The sequence below is a fragment of the Manacus vitellinus genome, unplaced genomic scaffold, assembly GCF_001715985.3.
Source record: "Manacus vitellinus isolate BGI_N305 unplaced genomic scaffold, ASM171598v3 scaffold_0_pilon, whole genome shotgun sequence".
NCBI classification, from domain to species: domain Eukaryota; kingdom Metazoa; phylum Chordata; class Aves; order Passeriformes; family Pipridae; genus Manacus; species Manacus vitellinus.
Window position 1 is genome coordinate 42,298,453 of NW_021938789.1, and position 24,805 is coordinate 42,323,257.

The 24,805-nt window shown below is 37.7% G+C and overlaps 1 protein-coding gene across 1 annotated transcript in view; it reads left to right on the forward strand.

Annotated features, from left to right (window-relative positions):
- Window positions 1–24,805, forward strand: part of COL25A1 (collagen type XXV alpha 1 chain) — a 306,323-nt gene that overhangs the window by 192,099 nt on the left and 89,419 nt on the right. The window contains exons 5-6 of the mRNA XM_029959490.1: window positions 13,838–13,864; window positions 14,023–14,049. Of these exons, the coding sequence (XP_029815350.1) occupies window positions 13,838–13,864; window positions 14,023–14,049 (54 nt within the window). The remainder of the gene's footprint in view (window positions 1–13,837; window positions 13,865–14,022; window positions 14,050–24,805) is intronic.

Consider the following 24,805-nt stretch of genomic DNA (forward strand, 5'->3'; position numbering starts at 1 on the left):
ACCCTTAGAGTTGGACATGCTTCTTTTGTTCTGATCACCATAAATTGAGATGTAGGCTCCATATTACTTGTTTCCAGCAGTTTGCTTTCAGGAATGCCTCAAGAGTCTTTACTTGCATAGAGAGTGGCGGAAGGAGGCAGGAAATACTCTTAAAAAGGACAAAATCAGCCTAAGATTGACGAAACAGTTCATCACCTTGAGCTACGCGGTGCAGTAATGTTTCTCTTCCTGAGACAAGCCCAGTGGTTGTACCCAGGCCATTAGCTGTTCCCACTGTAGAGAATGATCTTGTGGGGTGTTTCTCCTTCCAGAAACTGATACTCTAAGCTCCTCTGTAAACTTTTGATCCTGCTGAAGGATTGTATGACTCTGTTTGAATATGCAAATGCTAATCTGCTTTTGAGTTACAAGTTGCAGGTCAGATTTTGCTGTCAAACTTTAACAATTAGTTTATTAACATCAGGTAGCAGACTTGTGAAAGTCTGTTTCTTACTTTGTATGAATAACAAAGTTAAGTCCTTGATCTCTCTGCTGCTAATAATCATTTACAATAAATTTTGAGATCAGAAATTAATCTTAGCTGAGGGCATCATGTAAATAAACAAACTTGTGCTAAGTTTCGTATGTTTAGTGTGCAGAGTTTTACTATTTGCTTACTATTGTCCTTTCTAAAATGGTAATAGAATTTGTGAACACTATTGAAATTGTGAGATCTTTTTAGGAAACAGCCTATAATGATTTGTGAACATGAAGAAACAAAAGCCATTATTGTGGCTTTTCATTTTATTTTAGTTGCTAAAATGAACCACATCAAAGAATGTAGGATGAGAAATCATGCTCAAAACTCCGTGTTTACTGTTTACATAGATGTTTATGACAGAAAAGATGGAAGAAATGTGTCTTCTCAGAAGGAGCTAATCCATTTAATTGTTTTAAAGTATGATGCTTTCTCAGCATCGTATGTAATAAAACAGAAGTTAATATTGTTAAAGGCATTGACAACAACGAGCACTTTCAAAATATAAACCACTTCAGTTTCCCTTGGTAGACTGAAGCACATGTGTAAACCAGGATAGCTGTGAATATTAAATGTTTTTTTGGGTAAGTAGATAGTATTAGTGCAAATAAAAGGATTCGTTGCTCTGGGAAGAAGAGAGCACAGAATCAGAGATTTGGGGGCGAATTGTTCTGAACCATCAGTTATACCAAGACTAAGGAAGAAGCATCACACAAAATTTAAAAAGGCTGAGGGGAGTAAGTTCCAGTCATCAACAAGCAAAATTCTCATAGCATTTGATACTGTGCTCTGCTTCCAACATGTTTTTTTACTTGTCTTTTCCCACTCTTTTGTCAGGAATTGCAAAGGAGCCTCTAATGGCAGATTAATGACTTCCCTACAATATGCTGTTAAGTGAACTTAGTTGGGGATAATTAGACTTAGAGCTCTGCTCATCAGGCTCTGTTAGACACCCAAAGGGATGCCAGACCCTACCCCAGCTGTGCTACTGTGTTCTTTTACCTACTCTGACAGGCATGCTTTTGAGTTACAATTTCAGTAACTATCTGGTGCTGAAATAGCAAGAAGTTCAAATGTTCCACAGCATTTCCTGGAACAGATAATTTATTTCTGATTTTCTTGCTTGATTTGGAAAAAAATATCAGATTTGAATTTTACAATTAACAATTCAATCTAAGTTTCATTATATGGAATTCTGTGGAAAGGGCTCCTCATGCAACATTATATAGGCTCTGGATGTCCTTGTAAAATAAATTCTGCTCTTAGGAAAGTGGCTTCTTTTACTGAACATGAAGATCTCCTTTCAGAGTAGCTCTATGCAATAGATGAGGAAATCTTGGAAGACGAGTTTTGAGAACAGTGTAAGTTGTTCAGCCCATAACTTTTAGAAGTTGATCCCCTCATTTTGTAGTTCAAATAGTGACAATTTATGATACTGTTACTCCAAAAAACCAAGTTCTAGAATAAAACAATACATATAACTAATATATAAAGATTTAAAGAAAATATGCAGGACAGCTTTTTATTTGTAGGGTGTTACCAACTTTTCTTCACGGTGGCATTATTAACTTCTGAAAAGAATTGGGTTTGTTTTAATAAAATAAACAAGAAGGTCTGATTCACTGGTTACATATGCTAGCATAAATGTTATGGGGAATCACAAATTAGCATTCCATCTATTCATCTAGAAGGCAGCAGTCACCAGAGCATACTAGATCTTCTAATAGCAAGTGAGAAACTGTGAAGCAAAAATTACTTGTAAGACTTAATTTGGTAAAGCATCACTTAGGTTAACATAGTACATATGAGTACAAAAAAGCAATTGCAAGCCTAGTACTGTGGTTCTGTTTTGAGATGTACAAAGGATTGTCAAAATATAATTAAGGACCCTGAAAATATTTCTCATATTCCTAAATCATTTCTTTATCAAATGACCTTTGTATTTTCTTCCTCCTATTCTACAGATGGCAGAAATACACTAGTGTGTTCTGTGTTTTATTAGGAATTATGTCAAAGCAAAGTATTGCACTGTTTTCAGGAATATTATATAGTATTTTACTATCCTGCTGCACATGTTTTTAATTTGATATTAAACTCATGCTGGCTTATTGTTTTTACTGATCTTCATGCTGTATTTCAGTTGAATTCCAGTTCAATTTGTTGCAGATCCCAGTAGTTTCACTAGCTTTGAAAAAAAAATTAAAAGAAATTAAGAGTTATAAAAATGTGTATTTAGTCAAGCTTATTGTCACTTAGTACTGTGATATTCAAAGACTTTTGTCTTTGACACGGTTTTCAAAATGTCAGAGTTTCCTTGAAACCCATTATCTGTCCAGAGACCCGGTGATGTTTTTGCTGGAAGTTTGAAAGTCCTATAAACTAGAGCAGACCTGGGAGATTTGGATCTCCAACTGCTATATGGAAGCTTCAAAATTTGTGTTTTCTGTTATAAAGTGACACTTGGGTGAATTGAAATTTTAGTTTAAGCAACTTTATATGTCAGGGAAAGTGCTTCAGGTTTTTTATATTGAATTGATGCTGGCATGAAGAGCTGTGATGGTATGTTATTCTCTCCTGTAAGCATGAGTCAAGTTTGGAGGAGAAAAGGAAGAAAAAATAGAAAATGCAACAATTACTTTTGTTGGAGTGTTTTGTGTACTGCCAGTAATGTTATTAACGACCATGGCATGGAAGTGTCCATTTTGTTTGTGAGCTTTAATCTAGAGTGCTGTGTTTGAAAAATGCTTTTTCTGTCCTTGCAATAGCTTAGGAGTTCCTAGTAATCTTTTTTACTGAGATCCATCAGTAACGTTCAAGAGCTGTTAGCTACTGAGAAACATGTAGGAGAATCACGTATTTTCAGAAATATAATCCAATTATATTGCCCAGTATGTCTGCTAGTGATCATTTGCCAAAAAGAATGAATATCCATTTAAGTAGACATATACATATGTGTGTAATTTCCCCTGAAGATGTTCTGAATTTTGTAGACCAAACTATTAGTCTTGAGGAGAAAACAGTTTTGTTTTTAATAAACTTTATGTTGTCTTAAATTGCTTCCTGTATAAAGTCCCAGCCTTAAAGGTTACAAAAATATATTCAGTCATCTCACTCTTACATATGTCTGTGTATAAAAGTATGTGCATGTTTGTAGTTGATATCAAAATTCATTTGCATTTATCTAGTGTTTCAAATCAAACTTCACAAATCTGAACAGTTCTCAAAATAGGTCTATAAATTATGTCATTGCAGTTTTCCCCTTTGTAGATGAGGAAATTGGGGAAGATAAAAGAAATGTTTAGTTCTCCTGCTGGCATTGGTTTGTCTTATTGTAATATAAACATTATTTTATATGCAACTTTTATTTGCTTTTTTTTCCTATATACTCTTTAATGTCTAATAAAAGGGTTAACACATCCCCATCAAGACTAGAGTTATGACTTAGAGTGTCAAGTCTTTGCCTCTTTCAGCAATGACTTGTACCTAGGATAGTTTGGAGACATTTGCAGTAACGTAGTACTTGGAGGTTGCTTCAGCTGGCTTTGTGCAGTGTAGCTTTTATCATGATGTTTATCAGGCAGTTCTTGTTAAAATGTTTTTTTTGGGTACCAGTGGAGCCTCATGTGCACAGAAACTATTTAAGGGACTGCAGGACATGCAAGAGAAGGGGATAGGAAAGAAAGAAGATCCTCAGAGAAATATATGGTATTTTGCTGAAATACGTTTTTCCCAAGCATTAGCATACCCTTAAGTTTAAAAAGTTACCTAGTTTGTGAAATAATTTCATTGCTCTTAATCTGTGGAGGTCTCAGAAGCTTTTCTGTCCCTTGGGGTATTTTTTACATGATTGGCTTTATACTACTCTTTTAGTGCCATTTTCTTTTAACCATTCATGTTTTAAGTAACACACCACATCTTTCACGGTAGCATTTTATAGTAGCATTTGCAGACACTAAAGGAATATCTAAATCTTTCTTTGACATTCTACTGCCTTGAATGAGCAAGTGTCTCCTGTACTGAGTAGCAAAGTTTGCAAAAAAAACAAACCAGTGTATGTACAGTATGCTTTGCCTTTGAAATACTGAGTGAAACTCAGGGCATTGCTACTGAAATGGAAGACAATAAATGGAAGAATGGAATTTACCTTCCCTATTTCAAAGTCTGTGTTAAAATCCTTTTGCTGAAAATAAGTTTAGTGTTGAAATACAACAAATGCATGTTAGCTGCAAAACCTTGTTTGTATGTGAGCTGTGCAGATTTGCTTGTTTACACAAGTTCAGCCTTTAATACTTTAATGTAAGTATGCCTTGATATGAAAGCAGGTACAAACCAGGATTCTGCAGAAAACTGCCTTGTTTTGAACTAGTCCTTATTTCAAATGGGTGAACAGAGGGGGTTATTTGGTATTTCAATCATCTGTTTCTGTGTAGTTGTGATTTTTTTGTAGAGCTGGACCCTATGCAGCATCTGGTAATGAAGTTCATGAATCTCCTAGATCCAGCTGCTGGTCAAAGGAGGATGTGCCTGGTAGATACTTGTGTGCTATTTCATTACATGGTAGTAATGGAGACAGTAAAGTTGAAATATCCAAAAGGCTAGGGAGCTTGGAAAATGCATTTCAATGACCATACCTACTCTTGTAGGTAGTGACTGGCAGAGGTAAATCTCCATTGCTCTGGAACTCCCCCCTTCCCTTGCTTTATCCCATGTCTGTTTTCTTCAAAATACTTGAAGTTCAGCCTGACATCCTCATCAAAAAGGTTCTTTTAAGCCAAACATAAAAGACTAAATGAGCAAAGGGCACTGTCATTTCAGCAGCTGAATTATCTACCAGGCCAGTAAGCAATCAGGGAAGCACCAGAGGTATTTGAATTACAGAAGCCACTGTTCAAGTTTTAGGTAAAAAAATAGCTGAAACATTAGAATAGGAACTACTGTTTCTGAAAATAACAGGAAGTTGTTAACTCCCGGTGAGGAACTGTTTTCTTACTAAGCTTCTAGGAATAAAGGCGAGAGCTGGCCAAAGGAACTATAAAAAAATATTTAATTGTACTTTTTATCTCAAAAATCTGGAATAAGGATTTCATGAGTCTGATTGGCAGACCATGCAGGATTTTTTTCTTTTCAATTTCTATTGTGTTGGGAAAGAAAGCCAGAATGTATTTTCATAATCCCCGCAGTTTTATAAGCCCTAAATTCCACTGGAGTAGATTGATCTTCCTTTTATGTATTTTCTTTCTTTCTTTTCTTTTTTTTTTTTTCTTTTATAATTTTTCTCTCAAGTTCTTATTTGGTTTTGGGGCATATTAACTGCTTCTATAAAATAGTGTTTTAATTGGGTTCAAGGCATCAATACTTAATGTTTCTTCTTGGACCAGGGTGCCAGAAGTATATGAGTATTTTTCAGCAAAATAGCTCTATATTTGTATAGTCTGCTTATGGGTACAGTTCTTACTGGTGAGTGCAGAAAACTTCTCTGGAGTGGTACTATGCCACTGTTATTTTAATAAATGGAGATAATTAGGAGATTAATCAGTGGCAGTTATTTTTTTCTCCTTCATTTCATATCCCTTTCAGTGTTCAATGCAAAATAAAAGGCATGAAGTTTAGAGCTATAACTCTTTTCCTGCTTCTGTAGTTTGACACAGAAATAATGTGGTTCTTCTGAGGAAAAGGTGTAGCAACCTACACTGAAAAATCTTTGCACTCTAGTTCTTTTTATTGTAAAATTTGAAAGCAGCTTTTCATTCTACTTTGTCTTCCTGTACACCAAACATTCTTTTTTATAGATGTTAAATTTATTGCCCCTTGAATTTCTGTGGTATCATTTCTGTTGACTGTGGTGAATATTTATTAATCAACTACACTTTTCTTTTATTATTGAATCTTGTCAATAACCCCATGACTTATAATAAATATTTTCTTCTATTGACAACACACTCATTTTTGTCTGTTCTATAGTTACTGTGCTATATATTAACTTTTCTGTCCCCTTTGACATAACCACTCAACTACTGAGTGAATACCAATGTAGAAATGCAGTATTGTTTTTAAATTCCACTGCCAGCATGATCACACATACACACACACAAGTGAAGATACACACACACACACATATGTGTGTATATTCTTATTGGAGAGGGGATAAAAATAATTCTGCTGTGTAGTAGGCTAGTATAGGATGGAGTGGATCTCCAAGTGCCTACTCTCAATGCAGCAAAAGGAACAGGAGGAAGAAGGCAGGGAGAGGCTCTGTGAAGGTAAAGGGCTGCAGAACAGCCCACCTGTGATACTGGAGAATGAGAAGTTAACCTTGGTCACACTGTGCTTTTTAGCAGGGCCTGCTAAGGTAGGACAAGAGTAGCTGGTTTTAAACTAAAAGAGGCTAGATTCAGACTAGGTAGGAGGAAGAAATTTTTTACAGTGAGAGTGGTGAAATACTGGCACAGGTTGCCCAGAGAGGTGGTGGATGCCCCATCCCTGGAAACACTCAAGATTAGGTTGGACAGGGCTCCGAGCAACCTGATCTAATAGAAGATGTTCCTGCTCATTGTAGGGAGGTGGTCTAGATGACCTTTAAACCCTTCCAGCCCAAACCATTTGATGATTCTGAGATAGCATGTGATGCTTTTTCTAGTCTCAGGTGGACACAAAATGACACGGGGATCTGCTGGTGGATTGGTAGAAGAGGAAGCCTGAAACAGTCTGTATCAAAAACATGTCTCATTTTTGGAATGTTTTATAAACCAAATACTGAACACTGAAACTGGTATTATGTTGTACTGTCATTAAAAACATTGTTAAAAATAATAAATTGAGCTCCAAAAAATTCTGAGACTGCAATGGAAATAGCAAATATAACAGTAATAGTAAAAAAGCTCCCTGTTTCAGTCTGTTTTGTGAATTTCGATTCTGTAGGGCTCACAAGATGTGTTTTCAAATGTTCTCCTGCAGTTCTGACTTCCAGCCAAAAATTTGTGTGCTTCTGTGTTTTTGACGTAACCAAGATTATGTGTTTGTTTCTTCCTTGCACCTATGATGTTATTGCAATCAGAAACTCTGGTTGTTTTCCTACAACATGAGAGATATAGCAATATTAGATTTTCTCATATGTATTTTTATGTCCCGTTTTACTTGTTTACAAGAACGGTATTTCCTTTGTGCTGTTGTTTTTTGTGGGTTTTTGTGGGTTTTTTACAGTATTGCATCAAATCTCGAACATCATCAGTTAACTTGTGTTTATCTAACAAATAGTAGAATAGGAAGGTACACTGAGGACAAGGCAATGAGGGCCTAGGTTCAGGAAATACTTGTATTACAGTGCATTGAGCATTAAGTGGAAGTCAGGAGGTTTTTGACATTACCTGAAGCCGTTTTCTTATCTCTAATAATGTGCCAATTTTTCTTGTTGCCATATAACTGGTGTTACTGGCATGTACAGCAACTATTTGATTCACAAGAAACAACAGATTCAGAGAATAATATTTGCTTAAATTAATTTGTGGAAATAGTAAAGCCAATCCTAGTTTTTTCATGCTCAGGCAATGGGTACATATTCATATACCCTCTGGACCACAGAATCTTTATCGGACTATTTGTGCTGACTTTTGTAGGTTTTCAAAGGAAAACATTATGTTTGTGTGTAGAAGGCAGGGGTTGAGGAGGAAGGGAAAGGAGAAGATGACAGTGTTATTGATTAATCAAAGGAAGAAAGTATGCCAGAGAAAGAAGAGGAGACCTCCTCTAGCAGGTTCTTGCTTGGGACACTGAGCCTTATGCTTCTTCCTGGGTACTGAATTAGTCAGTTCGTGGTGACCCTTTTGCAGCTTGTGATGCAATCTGATTTTTGTGAGCAACATTATAAAATTCAAGAAAAGCACCCCATACTGAGCTCAGCAAGAGCATTGCATGAGAAATGAATGTCTGAATTATAGACTAAACGCCTTCTTGACACATTCTGGGTTGATTGTGTTCTCCTGCCTGTAGTTTATGAACTTGTCTGATTTATATTTTGTTATAAATCACTGACCTCTGAACACAGCGGTATGGATTTACAGCAGGAGTCACAATTTGCTTGTTGTGAGTGTTAACTCAGCTGTTTGTCTGGATTGCTATATATATCAAGTTTATGTTTCTCAGATTAGATAATTTACATAATGTTTTTTAAGTCAGTTACTATTATTGTGTCAAATATTCAGGTTTCTTTTTCTCTGCCTTAGGATATTTTTAAAAAAACTTTAGAATATAAAGGGAGCAAATGAAAGATTGGTAAGAGTCTTTTGAGTGGTGGTTGGTTTTTTTCTTTAAAGTTTTCGCCTTAAGTCAGTCATATCACAGGGGAAGAATACAACTTGTAAAAAAAAAGGGACTTCAACAGTAGAAACAGTTTAGATTCATTGGAAATTCTTGTGAGTACTTGTAAAATTGATGCAAGGTGAGATGTTTGCATTGTAAACTAGCATATGTAAACACTGGCTGAAAACATGGCCAAGCTCAGCAGATGCCAAAACCACATTGCTCAGTATTCAGGGCTTGCATAGTGGGCGCAAGACTGAAATGAGTGGAGAAACTTTGAAATAGTTATGAAACACAACTGTACTTCATAATACACTGCATAACCTCTTATGATTCAGCATATCTGATCCTAATATTTTGCAACAATTATAAGTTAGCCTCGGGACTGTTGTTCCATACAAGTTCTTGTAATTTGTGGGAGTCGTGAGTCAAATTTCAAAGAAAGAAAAAATTTGACTTTTGTATCTGATTATTTTGTTGTTATGTGCTGAAGCCACCTTTTACCCTCAAAGTAAACTACAGTAATTGAATTAACTTAGGCAATATATGGCATGCCATTTAGTTGTGCAGACATAATTCAACTAAGTTGGCAAATTTATTTCCTTCTTGAGTTTGTCTAGATGACATTGGACAGTCTGGTTCACTTTTCTGTTCGTCTCTGCAAGGCTGCTGTTCCCTTATGCTGCCAGTCACACTTTTTTGCGGATACTGTTGCTGCTAGTAGGGATGAATGGGTTGTATGCTCTTTGATCCTAAATGAAAATGAAGGTTGAATCTTGCAAGCTACATTCAGTCCTCTACCTGCCAGCTTGCCTTAGCCTGTGGTTGTTGTGGTTGAAATGTAGGAAAGCAGTGACTGCATCTGAAACATTATTACCTGTGCCTTCTGTGATAACTTTCTCTGATGGGAGCTGCTGAGTTTGACATCTCAGGATGATCCCCATGGGACCTGGGAGTGTCACAGTCCAACTGATTTTGACTGGTTGATTGGTTGGTTGGTTGTCACCAGGGCTCTGACAGGTCCTTTTTCCAATAGTGTCACAGGGGCTAACAGTCACAAAAAATCTGTATTTCTCTGTCCTGAGTCTGGAGCTTTCTACAGAACCTACAACATTACTTTTTCTTTGAACCTCTTACTGAGAATCCCTTATTATTTTCAGTTTTACTGTAGGTAGTGTGTCAATGCCTTTTGGGTGAGTTTATAGTCGAACTACCTGTATTATGGTTAAAGCCAGATCTGTAGCAACAGGAATGTGGAGAGAATATGAGAGAATTCTGATAATTATGAATGTTTGTAAAACCAGTATAAGTCAAGTACTGGCTTTTGAAGAGGTCCTGTGAATGTAACTATAAAGGCAGCAATGCCTCAAAGGTGGAATACAAAATTAGCATCTTTCAGGGGATGAATTATAAAATTCTAACTATATGAAAAAAACATGCCAATTACAGTCAATAAACCCTAAGGGAATATTGTCCAAATAAAGACTGCAAGGATCAGTCTTCTGTTTTCTACTACTGTATTCTCTTGCCCTTCTATTCTTATGCACATATTTATAATACTGTAAAATTTCATCTGAGAAGGGAAATGGGATTTTGATAGCCCCTCCTCCCCCCCCAAAAAAAGGATCACCTGTCAGTAATCCTGAACATGGCTGTTGAATGGATTTGACCCTTATTTCAGCTTTGTTCTTGGCTGGCAGGTGCCCGGAGGCCTTTCAGTCTGCTTTAGAAGACCTTGTTTTAAAAACAGTAGTATTTGTCGCCTAATTATGAATGCAGATTTTGCATGTGTTTGAGATTTACAAGGCCTTGCTTATGTGAAACAGGCTATAAACTCTCCTTGGAAATGTATAGTAGTCTGGAGTAGATAATTACACTTTGAGAAAAGAGCCTCTGTTTCCAGTGAAAACACTGTAAAGTTATTTCAGAAATGCTCTGACCTCAGACGTTTCATATAACTTACACAAAATGCTTTCACATTTGTTCAGCAGCTAGTGGCTTGATCTCTGCCATCTCATAAGTGAAAGCACAGAAGTCTCCCTGGGAAAAAAACAGCATGTCTATGCTGTGGCGTACAAAACTAGTGTTATTTTACTCACTCTGTTCTTTGTGTCTATACCCTTAAACAGAAGAAACCTTGCCCTTTTTTAAACAAATCTGTCTCCTAATCGCACCCCACCCCCGCAAACTCAACTTTCCCTCAGATTTTTCTTCCTCCCTGCCTCTGTTCAGTGTACACACACTAATAAATTCTGTAGTAAAAACCTTGGGAGAATTTCTCCGCACAAATGGAAAGAAGATGTCAAAGGCTGAAGATGGGAATTTTCTGTTTAAAGTTGCAGAAACAATAGAGGACAATTGAAACAATGGGGGGAAAGCCAGAGATGGGTGAACAAGCCATGAAAGTATTGCATTAATTTTCTTCTGAAGAAATCTCACTGGTTCTCTTCACTTGCATCCAGAACAGCTATTTTTGTTTGCAATTGTTTGTTTGTTTTTCGAGACTCTTGAGGAAAACAAAAGCATTGCAAATACAAGTGAAGAGACTTCTGAGAATGTTCACACCAGAAATGCTCTTGTGGCCTTTTGAAAAGTTGTTTTTAACTTCTGGTAGAATAAAATTGTCAGATATTTATGAATACTTTGTATGAAAAATTTTTGTGCTGGAAGGATGACTTGATAGAAACAATGGTGTGTGTCACTCAGGGAGAGCAAATACCAAGCAATGAAAAACAAACTGGAATTCTGAACATGATGTGGACAGATAATTTTCAGAAAATCCTGCACAGGAAAAGGAGAACAAAATTTAGTTGAGATACACAATTCAGTCTTACTAAAAAGCATGTTTGACTATGGACTGTGCTTTCAGAGAACTCTTAACAGAGGAAAATATGCAGGGTAGAGGCAGGGGCCACTTCTGCAGCTGGAGATGGTTGAGGATATCGCCAGCAGTTGTACAAGGGAGACAGTCTAGCAGCCCTGCAGATCTGCTGGATGAACCCTCATGTGAGCGCACTCTAACTTGTTTCTGTTCCAGTGAACCGGCTTAATTCAGGCAGCTGATGTGATCTGTGCTGTCTTAGTTTCTGCCAGTAGGCAGAACTGTAGCAAGCATGCCTCAGGAAAGTTCTGAGCCAAAACACACCAGAAGCAGGGCCACCCTTGGGCATAAGAATGACATTGAGCATCTGAACAAAGGCAGCAACAAATCCCACAAGTCAACATCTGTCTACAGTCTCAGTCATGTCATGTTATCTATAATTTCATGCCTAAGGCCCAAGAAACAGGATTCTGAATGTAGCAGATAGGGGTCATGCTATTTGCAGTTTGCAGCCAATAAGATATTCTGAGCCAGTAATGGCTTGATAATTTGAGGAGATGGAACACATGAGCACAGCGCTTCACTTGTGCTCAATGTTCATGATGAAAAAGGCATTAACAGCCAGCATTGACTGATTTTAGTTCTTCCCATCATGCAATTATTGTGTTACTGATGGTATGAGTTGGCAGTTTCACAAGCTTGATGGCATGGATGTGTAAATTTTAAAGCAGACCTGCTGAAAATGTGCTCTACTGTAATGTCATGTCGAAGTACATATAAGTGGAGTCTGTAGCTAAAAGTAGACGGTGCTGCATGTGGCTTTTAGTATGTATTTGTGTGAACATGTGAGCTGGAGAGGGGCAGTCAGAGCTAAAGTATAAAAAAAAAATAGATGGAGGGACCTGAAAGGTGCAGTGCTTTCAGGGCAACACAAAGTGGGCAGGGGTCATAGTTAATTGAGCAGATAGTTTCCACTCAGCTAGCAGTGAAGCACTGTCCTTCCTGAAGGAGATGAAGGAATGTCAGGAGGCAAACTATGCAGATGGCAGGTTGTGGAAGGAGAGGCATGTGCTTTAACTCCTTGAAAGATTTAGCAGCAGATGCTCTTCTCTGGTATGCATCAGAAGTCCTTAAAACTAAGCAGAAAACTGGCTACAATAAGGATTCTCAAAGACTTGCCTTTGGTTGATCACATCTTTAATACACAGCAGACTGACCTTCCTTCCATTGCATTTACGTGAACCACATGAATTTTTACAAGGGTTGTTGGTGACAAACTTTTCTTGTTCTGCATGCATACACACAGACACACACACACACCCTCTCTTTGTGTTACAACAGTGGACCCTGCTAGGTTGGATGGCTCCTTCTGTTTCCAGCTGCTTTCATATGTGTCTCAGGTCCTTCTTTGTAATGAAACACCTGCATATCTTTCAGAAAGCTGGAGGTAAAGTCTGCATTATGTAAACAGCCAGTTCTCTGCAGACTGATAATGTTTTTATTCACAGGATACTAACCTGAAAAGCTAGTGTTTTAGAAACCTGCTGGTAGCTTTATGGAAGGTGCTTAATAAAAATGGAATAGGAAAGGACCTCAGTGTTTTGTGATTCTATCACCTTACTGTTTGTCGGGTGATAAGTAACAAAAAAGTAGTACTTCTGTAAAATCATGTTATACAAAGAGCTCATTTTGCCTAAAACAGTGTGCTTGAGTCTAAACATCAACTTCAGTATTGCCAAAGAAAGGAATGAAAACCCTAGTTTTAGATTTCCTAATCCATTTTTCTTTGGCAATCTAAGACAAGGAGGGTGCCAAAATACATGACAGATTTATATGTCTCTGAATTTATTAGCTGCACTGCAAAGAAGTTTTACAGTCTTAGGAAACTTTCATATCTGATAGGAGATAAACTATTGTCTGTAACTGAAATCAACAGAAATGTTGTCATTTCAGGCATAGTTTTGCTTGTATAAGTAGTCTGATTCAACACACAGGATTAGCAAACTATTCAAGAAATAACTGCATATTGCCTATTATTAGTACAGTGAAAAAGCCATCTCTAGAATAGCCCTGGCATTTGGAGTGAAAAATTGTAAGGAAATACATTGTTGGGAAGAAACTGCAAGTTGGTGCAGACCTGTTTCTTGCTGTGTCCCAGGACTTAATCAATATCAGTAATGTGTCTTTGCTTTTGTTTCTTTCAGGGCCCTCCTGGTCCAAAAGGCGAGAAGGTGAGTGGATGAGTTCTTACAAGGTGAATGGAAAGCTCTCCCAGCATGACCTAAAGAGACCGTTTGTATTGATGCAGTGTAATGTTAGATTATATAAGAGAGCTGGGTAGCACACAGATGCTGTGTTAAACCTATCATCTCATCTTTCCACTTTGCAGGGAGATCAAGGTGATCAGGGCCCTCGGGTAAGCATCTTAAAAAAAATGTTACACTTCCCCTTCGCTGAATAGGCAATTAGTCTTTAGTGCAAAACTAAATTAAATACACTGTCTGAGCTAATTATGCTTATTAGCTGCATTTACCCTGCATGTTGAAGTAAGTGTCTGCAGGACAGTAATACTGAACATGACCAGGTAGTGTCTGGGAAGATTTCAGTAGTGCAATAGTAATGCACTAAAATACACAATTTCCATTATGGGTGGAAGTAGGTTTCTCAAGCATTTTGCTCTGCTGTATAAAAACTGGCTTTCCTAACCAAACTGTTTAGTTTCCCCAGCAATGTGTTCACGCCATGCATGGGCTTCTACTATGCAGAGGGCCAGCGGGTTTCTAATAAATGTCCTTCTAGATTTCATGTAAAATGTAGCTAATATTTAGTGAATTATAAACAAATATAATGTATGCATGTATTAGCTCTTTTTCCTGACATGTATGTATTTAATATTTTTAATAATAACAATATTATCACCTTGTAATAATATCCAAGCAGTTCGAACATGATTTAGTTTGGGAAATGTAAAGGTTCTTTTAATTTCTAAATATCATGTTTATTTTAACAGAGAAATAGAGAAATACAGGTGTGAAAGTTAAGATAGATTGACTGTGCTACTTCTCTCTTCTTTACATCTGTGCTTCATTAGAAAATACTTGGTTACATTGTTTGAATGATATAGTAACTCTCTTCAGTTACATGTTTATAAATTTTTTCATAACAGTGTGTTCCATGGATTATTTTTTTCTGTTAACTATGTTAAATATTTTGAATTTGCAACTTTATTTTATTCTGCTGTTTTGTTTCGTATAATTTGATTTAATTGAATTTTACTTTTTCAGTCAGTAATATTATCTAAAGTCACAACATGCTTTTACAGCTGATTTTGATGTTGGTGCTACCAGTGTTAACTACCAGGGTGTCCTGTTATGCTTGGTGATACAACTACACTTTATAAAGACAGTGGCCTAAGAATAAACAGCTTTAAATATTATTTCAGTTGAAACTCAATAAAAAGAATTGGAAAACTACTTCAAGAAGTAAAAGAAAGTAGAGGGTAACAATGTGAGGAACATTATGCTCTTTTCTAAGCTAATTAATATACAGACTAAACGTTCTGAATCATGTAAGAATTTCCTTTTAACTTGTAAGCAAATTTAGTATCTCTCAGAGGCCATGCTGGGCTGTATATTTTGGTTGATTCTGTGCTACAGAACTTCATGGGGAATGGGAGGAGACAGAGGACAGGGGAGGAGAGCAGAGCAGTGCCTGTGGCTTTGGAGAGGATGCTCCATTCAGATGGCATGTCAGAGTCTGTCTGTGCTGTTCTGCTTGCATTAAGTGGCCTTACATTCAGGAGAATGTGTGTTCTTACATTCACATTCACAACTGTGATCTTAGGTTCAAAAGAACAAATTTTATGGAGGTATTGGAGAGGGATTCAGTAACAAATATGGAAGAGCAATGTTGTAAACAGTATTACATAGCTGAGGATAAGAATCTAGAATTACAAGTGTTGGAGAAGTTTCCAAGGAAAGACTCAGAGGTTTGAACACAGGAAAACAAAACAAGTGGGATTAATGCAAGGGAATGATGATGCAGAAATCTTGGCAAAATATTGGAGAGATGTAAGAACTAGAAAGTGATTAAGCATGTGTGGCTTTCAGTCCCTGGGCTGGAAGTGTTGGCAATACCCAATAAGAAGATGCAAGTTTGTTCAGTGTTGTAGGTGGAACCTGCAAGGACTGCAGGACTGTTGTGCCCACTTCACGAAGACATACCCCCTATACTGGAAGACAGTGAAGTCCTTACTGAACCATACCAAATGGTTATAGCTACTTTGTGGGTTTGGTAACTCAAGTGCAGATAAAAAGCAGAGAATTTGTGACCTAAGGAATTCATATATAAGGACAGTACAAAGTTGTATCTGCAGCAGCAGCCATCAGCTGAGACTGAATTATGTATCTGATTGCAGAAAAGGAGTTCAATAACTTTAACAGTGGAGAGGAAGAGGTGGTGAATAGCACCTTGTGGGCTATCTGAAATTTCACCAATATTTTAGTCAATGCATGTTGTAGTAAAGTACCTCCTTTTTAAGTATATGGGTCTAACTTGGGTAATTTGACCAGTGTTGTTGTTTTTCTCTTTATCTATTTTGAATGTGTTCTACAGCGGCTTCTCCTTTTTAGCCTTGTGTATTTCACCAGTAGCAAGTACTATGAAGCCTCTGACCATTTTATGTTTCATGGTACATCAGTTACCTCCTCTGATAAGTGTCTTCAGGGTGAATCTGCTCGGCTTGCCAGGTGATTTACAATTTAATTAATGGAAATTCTTTGTGGAAGCCAGTCATGCACCAAATGAAACTAAACCCATTTAAACCTGGTTGGTTACCTTTGCACATAGTTTTCCATCATACCTATGTAAAATAAATGGGTTTGGAGGTAGTACCATACAGTATTATTTTCAGGAAATATATTGTACCTGAAAGTAGCTGAGGCATGACATTAATACTTGAATTTGACAAGTTAGCAGACAGATTGGAGGTAATATCTGAAAGTGGTGAACACTATAAATCTAATTCATCTTTTGCAGATAAGATACCTGAAGCTTCTCCGGTTTTATGTTTTTATATATTGTTTTGAAACATGCATTTAGCTTAACAAAGATCTTTATTGAACGGAAATTCCAAAATGACCCTTATTCTTTAGAAAAGCTGCTTTTTTTCTTCTAGGCATTTTCATTAGTAAGAGAAATCAAAATAAAATGTAAAGACTGTTCATGTCAAGATGAGACCTTAAACTTTTAAAAAGTTTTCACCTTGGGCCTTGAGATTTTTGAGATATCCTTCTTTCTGAAGTAATTTCAAAACTGTAAAAATAGTAATCAGATATTTCAAAAGTTCTTCTTCACAACCAGTGGACATGCAGAATATATACTGAGCTGCTTTGAAGTTCAGGTTTCCTTAAAAATATCTTCAGTAAATTTATACACTAAGAACTTAACCCTGCAAATACAGCCCAGGGGTCAGGCACTTCTTAGAATATTGTGTCTGGGGTTTTGTGTTTGGGGTTTTTTTTTAAGTATCTAAGGAGTTTTCTTAAGTATTGAGAAGTAATCTGTGGATCAGTCTCCTTCATCATACAGAGATGGCATAAGGGCTCTAGTTCATAATGCCATTTGGCTTAATCTACTTATGCCCATACTGCCTGTAGAAAATGTGAGCCAAAACAATATTCCAGTAGTGTGAGTGATATTGAAATTCATACCCTAAGTGTGAATTTGAGCAGCATGTTAGAGCTTTTAGTCACATGAGACCACAGATAAGGTACTGACGGATGCATTCAAATGTACCAATCTTATTTGACAAAAATTCTTTTTTTATCTCTTTATGTATTTTTATATCAGATCTCTAATTACTCTAAAGTTCTGGTTGATTAAACATTTAGGTCAAGTGCAGAACTAGTTTTCCTCAATACCAGTGTAAGAAATGCTAATGTTAGTATGTCTTTTGGATGCTCTTCTTTTTACAGAGGGCATGGCTTCTTAAAATGTTCAGGGAGATTTCCTTTACTGTACTGAGCCATGACTAAATTAAAAATGATGGGGTTTAGCCTGTGGACTGCTAGAATAAATGCTGATGTCAGACTCCTGCTCGGCTCCAGTTGCTCTGCTCTGCTCCAATTTAAAAAAAAGCCTTTGAAGATTTCATAATGGTAGGCTTGCAAAGGATGTATTATTCAAGTAGAGATTGTACCTTGATAATGGAAATAGGTCTTCAGAGGTGAATGTCTGAGAATGGATCTAGCTAGTACTGAGTGTCTTCTTGGATGGGGAGGGGAACATTGTCATCAAGGATAATTAAAAGGCTGAGGTACTTAATGCCTTCTTTGCCTCAGTCTTCAGCAGAAAGACTGGTTATCCTCAGGGCAACCAACCCCATGAGCTGGTAGATAGGGATAGGCAGCTGAATAGACCCCCCTGTAATCCAAGTGGAAGTAGTTAGACCTGCTGTGCCACTTAGACACTCACAAGTTCATGAGGCTGATGGGATCCAACTGAGGGAGCTGGCAGAGGAGCTTGTCAAGTGACTTTCCATCATTTATCATCAGTCCTGGATAACCATGGAGGTCCCAGGTGACACCCAGCTACAAGAATGGTCAGAAAGAGCATTTAGGGAACTACAGGCCCGTTAGCCTGACCTGAGTGCTGGGAAAAGTTATGGAACAGATCATCTTGAGTGCAATCACGCAGCATGTACAGGGCAACTAGGGGATCAGGCCCAGCCTGCATGGTTTGAAGAAAGGCAGGTCATGCTTGGCCAACCTGATCTCCTTTTGTGACCAGCCGACCCACCTACTAAATGAGAGAATAGCTATGGATGTGTCTACCTGGACTTCGGTAAAGCCTTTGATACTGTCTCCCACGACATTCTCTTGGCAGCCCACGGACAGGTGCACCCATCTTTGGGTTAAATATTGGCTGGATGGCTGGGCCCAGAGAGTAGTGGTGAGTGGAGTTACATCCAGTTGGCAGCCGGTCACTCGTGGGGTTCCCCAAGGCTCAGTGTTGGGGCCAGTCCTGTTTAAAATCTTTATTGATGATTTGGATGAGAGGATTGACTGTACCCTCAGTAAGTTCGCAGATGACACTAAGTTGGGCAGGAGGGTTAATCTGCTGGAGGGTAGGAAGGCTCTGCAGAGGGATCTGGACAGGTTGAATTGATGAAATGAGGTCAACGGTTTGAGTTTCAACAAGGCGAAGCTCTGAGCTCTGCATTTGGGTCACAACAACCCCATGCAGTACTACGGGCTTGGGGAAGAGTGGTTGGAAAGTTGCCTGGTGGAAAAGGACCTGGGAGTGCTGGTCAGCAGCAGCTGAACATGAGCCTGACCATATGCCCAGGTGTCCCAAGAAGGCCAAGGGCATGCTGGCTTGGATCAGAAGTAGTGTGGCCAGCAGGAGCAGTGTGCTGTACTCAGCATTGGTGAGGTCACACATCAAATTCAGTGGTCAATTTTGGATACCTCACTACAAGAAAGACATTGAGGTGCTGGAGTGTGTCCAGAGAAGGGCATTGAAGCTGGTGAAGGGTCTAGAGAGTGAGTTGTGTGAGGAGCAGCTGAGGGAGCTGGGCTGGTTTAGTCTGGAGTAGGGGAGGCACAGGGGAGATCTTATCGCTCTCTACAACCACCTGAAAAGAGGTTGTACCCAGGTGGGGGTTGGCCCCTTCTCCCAGGCAACTAGTTACAGGACAAGAGGACATAGCCTTAAGCTGTACTAGGGGAGGTTCAGGTTGGACATCAGGAAGAATTTTTTCATGTAAAGGATGGTTAAGTATTGGAATGGGCTGTCCAGGGAGGTGGTGAAGTGACCATCCCTGGAGGTGTTTAGGGAAAGACTGCACATGGCACTTAGTGCTGTGGTTTAGTTAACGTGGTGGTGTTTGGTCAAAGGTTAGACTCGATGATGTTGGAGGTCTTTTCCAACTTTACTGTTTCTGGGATTCTTAGTCTTTTCTCATCCTTCTGTAAATGGCATAATAAATATCTTCTGTCTTTTAGTTCAGATACATGAGAGATTTCTTGCTTATCAGAACTAGAAATCATTAGCTAGCAGCTGCTTTCAAATTGTTTTGGTCTAGGTGAAATGAGAAACCACCCAGAAGCCATACTTAATTATGTCCATAAAATTATTTTCTCATTTTGCCATGTTTACGTAAATTTTCCTGTTAGTTGGGTCAGCATAGAACTGATAATATCTCTGAAGTGTCCTCAGCAGGAAAGATGAAGGTCTAGAAAAGAAAGTTTATTTTGTTGTGTTAACCTTTATTGACTTGAAGATTAAAAACATTCCTTAGGTCATGGTAAAGCAGTTAGGTTTGGGTAGCAATATAATGTTCTTTTCTATTTAACCCTTTCTCTTTCTCTGTTTACTTTCATTATTTTGCTCCTTCTCTGCTGTCTAATAGAGAGAAATCTTTGTTTTGCAAGTTCTACTCTTCTGTGCTGGCAAACTATTTCAAAATTACCTAATGTCAACAGAAATAGTCCTGGAAGCAGTCTATTTACTGAAATAACTAAATACAAATGTGAGTGTATATATGTAGCTATCAGCTATCTTTTTAAATTGAAGTGTTGCTTCACTTGTTACATTATAGACACAACTTTTATACTGTCTCATATTAAAGGGAAATTAAAGATATCCAAGCAATAAATTTTGACCTGATTTTTTTAATGAAAATTTTTAAAAGTCTGGTTTTAATATGCATGTATTATTACTATTAGTTAATACATTTCTAGGAAATATATAATAAATATTTTGAGCTTTTTTCTCATTGTCAACCCCTGCTGACAATGCATGGAAAACCTATATTCATGTCATTTGAATTAGTGCCTCAATCATAAATTACAAAATATTGGTTACTGAGTGATGACTAAACCATGACCATTAACTTTTCATCCTCTTCTAAAGCCATCCTATTTTGGTACTATGTGTTTTTTTTGTTTGTTGTTTTTTTTTTTCTTGTCGTTTTTTTTTTGTTTTTTTTAAGAAAGGAGCAGGTTTGCTTCACAAATAGATAGTAGTATACAAATTAATCTGATTTCCTGCCTTCATCAAAAGCAAAACTCCATTTTTAAGGCCTTGATAATTGTAACAAATGTAGATAAATCAGTGATTTAATAGGAAGCTTTGTTTCCAAAACAATGCTGATAATTTTTATCCTCAGTCAACATCTTGTCAAACGAAAATATATAGTACTATATATATATATTACTATAAAGTATTATGTTAATTAAATATAATTTTGCATAATTTAAACATATTCTATGAATTTTTTCTGTCCTTGATGATATTTGATTATATCATACTAAAACTTCTTGTAATTTCTTCTATAAATACTGCTTGTTATCAGAATTTTATCTGCCTTAATAGAAGAACTGTGTAGCTTTTATTAGCAATAATTAGTATTGTCCCCAGCTTTTTCTTTTCTTATTTGATACTCTTTGATATCATTTATATCACTATACTGTCAAAAGCTGCAGCAGAAGTGGTGATATAGTAATAGTATTCCCTCAAATGATATTTTTATCTATGTATAAAAGCATATTTTCTGTTTTTCTGAGTGTTACTTCAAACATATAGCACACACAGAGTGCTGCTTTAATTTCATACTTTACCAGTATGACTACCCTCATAGTAGTTTCTTCTGTTATTAATTGTCCTATGTAAATCAAATTATAGTTCAAGTAACCACTGTTTCGAGCTGTACTTTTAGTGTGCCACAGTAAGAAGGTTAAAAAACCATTCATGATTCCTTCTGTTAACCGAAGCAGCATCACTGAGAAAACTGCTGGACACCTGGTTTAATGCAGATTTGTCTGTGAGCAGTGAATTTAACTTCTGAGACTTTGTTTCCTTGTCTGCCAGAAGGCAGCAGGGGTATTTACCTATTCCATTCCTGGGATTAATTATCTGTTCTACTTCACTAGTATTGGGCTGTTGCGGCTCCCTTGTTTGCATTAAGCTAAAAGTAGGGTAACAAATTGGAGCAAGGTAACTTCGAGCTCTGTAACTAGGAGAGGTTAGGAAAGAACTCAGATGGTACTGGCTGCCAACTTTGTCCAAAGTATTGGGACGCTTGTACTTGAGATGTGTCTCTTTTCAGAGTTCACATGAGCGTCCTTTTGGTGAATGACTCTCCAGGGCCAAGCTATGCCTTTGATGTCCGTCTGCTGAGGTACTCTTGTGGAATGCAGAACAGCTGTGACACTCCAGAGAGAGTGCCACATACCTGCTCCCAAGACGAGGATGTTGTCATTCCTTCTTAAGAGCTAGGCAGTGTGTGTCTTCACCCGCCACCAGTTGGTTCGCATCTTGCCCCTTTTTAGTAATGCCAGAGGAATGGTGAGGAAGGAAGTCTCTGTACATCCTGTTCCTTTTTCTACAGCCTTGTCCTGTGACTGAGAATACATCATGTAGTTCCTTTATCTCAAACTGCAGCTGTCATGCAGAAGTGCTGTGACACCGAACATTTGAATTAGACCGATTTGATCAAAAACAACTCATATAAAATTTTATCCAGTCCTAATAAACATCATAGAAGAAGCTTGAGCCACTTACCTGCACCACATAAGTGCAGCAGGTGTAAGATTTGAAGAGAAACATAAGCCAGGACGGAAAATTTCTTCTTTGAGAACCAACTTGGTTATGGGGAGGACCAACCCATATCTGGATGCCTACCACCACTTTCAGGGAGAATAGTAGGTGTGCCTTCGGGAAGGGTATTTTGTGTAGGTCAAATGGTGATCACTTATCAGAACTCACAGTTGAGTTGTGTGGAAAAGATATTTGCTTCACTGAAAATTCATCTAGTAATAGGAGCAAAGCGTTGGCTTTTTCCAGTTTTATTCATTTTGAGTGTGGTGTCAGGTAGAGTTCACTGTGAATACAGAGGTCATTATAGAAAATAATGCTTTTAGAGTGATTTGTTTATGCTAGATCTTCAAACACTACATTTTTGTTGTTGTAATACAAAGTCTGAATCATTACATAATTTATTCAAATCAAATAATTGCTGAATGTTTGTCTAAGTGAAAAGAAATTCCTGGATCCTTGTCTTGTTGTGGTGCACTGTTTTTCTTAGAGGATTTGCTGATGGAGAATGCAGCAGTTATGATAAAAAGATTATATAAAAGAGCTCCTGCTGAGAGTCCATGGCATTGTATGGGGTTATACCAAACACTGTATTCCCCAGGGCAGGTACAATAATTAGCTGCAGGACTGGCACTCAGTCTGAGGGATTAATTAGAACTGGAGGTGGAGGGGGAAAGGCAAGGCAGCCATAAAGAGTGTCAGGATCACTCTGGCTTGAAGCCTGTGTGATTTGATGTGAAATAGCAGCAGCTGGCTGTAACCTTAGGAAGTGCAAGAGAACAGCAGGTGGTAATTCCTGTCTCATTTACCATGTCTTCACAGGAACATACAAGCTTGTGTAGCTTGGGTTTACTGGCAGGTCAGAAGGAAAATCCTAAGGAGAACTGTGACATTTACTATACTAAGCAAATGCAATAGTCAAAATGGAGTGTCCACAGCATAGTGTAAAACCAGTAATGCTGTTGCTTAATGTTATTGTACTGGCCATGTGACAAGGTTATGAGCTTACAATATTGACCTTATGTGGGCCAGTGGACAAAGCTGAATGTACTGTGAAAAATCTGGGACAGCTAGTGAGAATGACATCCTCCAAGGCTGTGGTGAATGTAACAGGAGAACTATTTCATCTAAGTAAAAAATCAGAGAGAGGGAATGATACAATGTTATGGCATCCTTTGGTTCTCTCAGTAGCCATTGTATGGGGGCAAGTAGGCTTTACCTACGCTTCCAGGTGGGTAAGCAGGACACTCTAAAGTGGTCACATGGCTGTTAGCCTCCACCAAGCATCATGTTTTCCTTGGCATTTTGGCAAAAATGCAGTGAGGTATGCAACAAATGTGCTAATTTAGAAATTGTAACCAGCTAGCATTTCAGTGTGAGCTGGAGTAGCTGTCAGCAGAGGAATTTAGTAGACCAGTGGTCGCTGTTGATGACTGTAGTGTTTTGTATTCTGCTAGGGCCTCCCAGGGTGTAGGACAAGAACCCTTCCTATGTGCAGTTCAAGAATCAAACCAAATAAAGAGAAAATTGAGTAACTTTGAATCTGTTGTGGAGAACAGCTTTAGATAGAGAAAAAAATAAAACAGATCTAGGAGTTATTTGTGGCTATATTTATAGCAGAGGGACAGGAAAGGAAGAGAACTCATTTTGTGGAGAGGATAGCTCTTTTTATGCTTTTTTAGAAGCGCATTGTGTGCCAACATTGTCTTTCATGGATGCCAGAAGATGCAATGCCTTCTAAAGCCTCCCACGCATGCAAAAATTATGGACCCATTGTAGTTTTGTTGCTGGGTTCCATTTAATATTCCCGTGTTTCTGTCTTTCTCCAAAGAGGTGTGTTACTTATGGGGGGTGATGCAGGTCCAAACTGATGTTGCATGTATCTGACTATTAGGTCTAAGATTATTACCACTTTGGGCAAAGGAAAGTTTTGTCCTACTTGGTAACAAGCTGAAAGAAGTAACTAAGCTGCAGATGGAAGAATGGGTTTGTCCCCTTTTCTCATGTGGTGTTTATATAGGCAAAGAAATGCAATACTAATAGCTAATATTAAACTTGCCTGTGTGGTGTTGGGAACCATTGAGAATGCTGGGGCTGGACTGTGAAGTGCTGTATGATTTTGTGTACAGCTACACAAAACTTTCCAAAGTCTTTAATTTTTTTCTCAGGGAAAAAAAATCTTTCATGACAAACCAGCATATTTTATGATTAAGCTCCTTTCTTGATTAATTTCCAGTTCTACTTCATGGTCAAGATGAAATAAAACTAATTTTAATTTTGAGTTTCTACATTTTAAAATGTCAAATTGCAAATAAGGTAATCTAGAGGTAACTGAAAATTACTGTTTTGTAATCCTGTTGAGTAAAAATGAAGTTGCTTAAAAAATTTCTGTTTATTCTTTTTTTAATAAATGAGTTTTATTGCTTGCTGCTTAGATTTTACTTCTTTTGTAGAATTATTGTTTGTTCTCATTTCCATTACATGGATGTTGTGGTTTTATCCAGAAGAGAAATGGACCATGTGCACAGCAGGGCTAATGAGTCACAGATGTAAACATTCTGGCACATTACTAT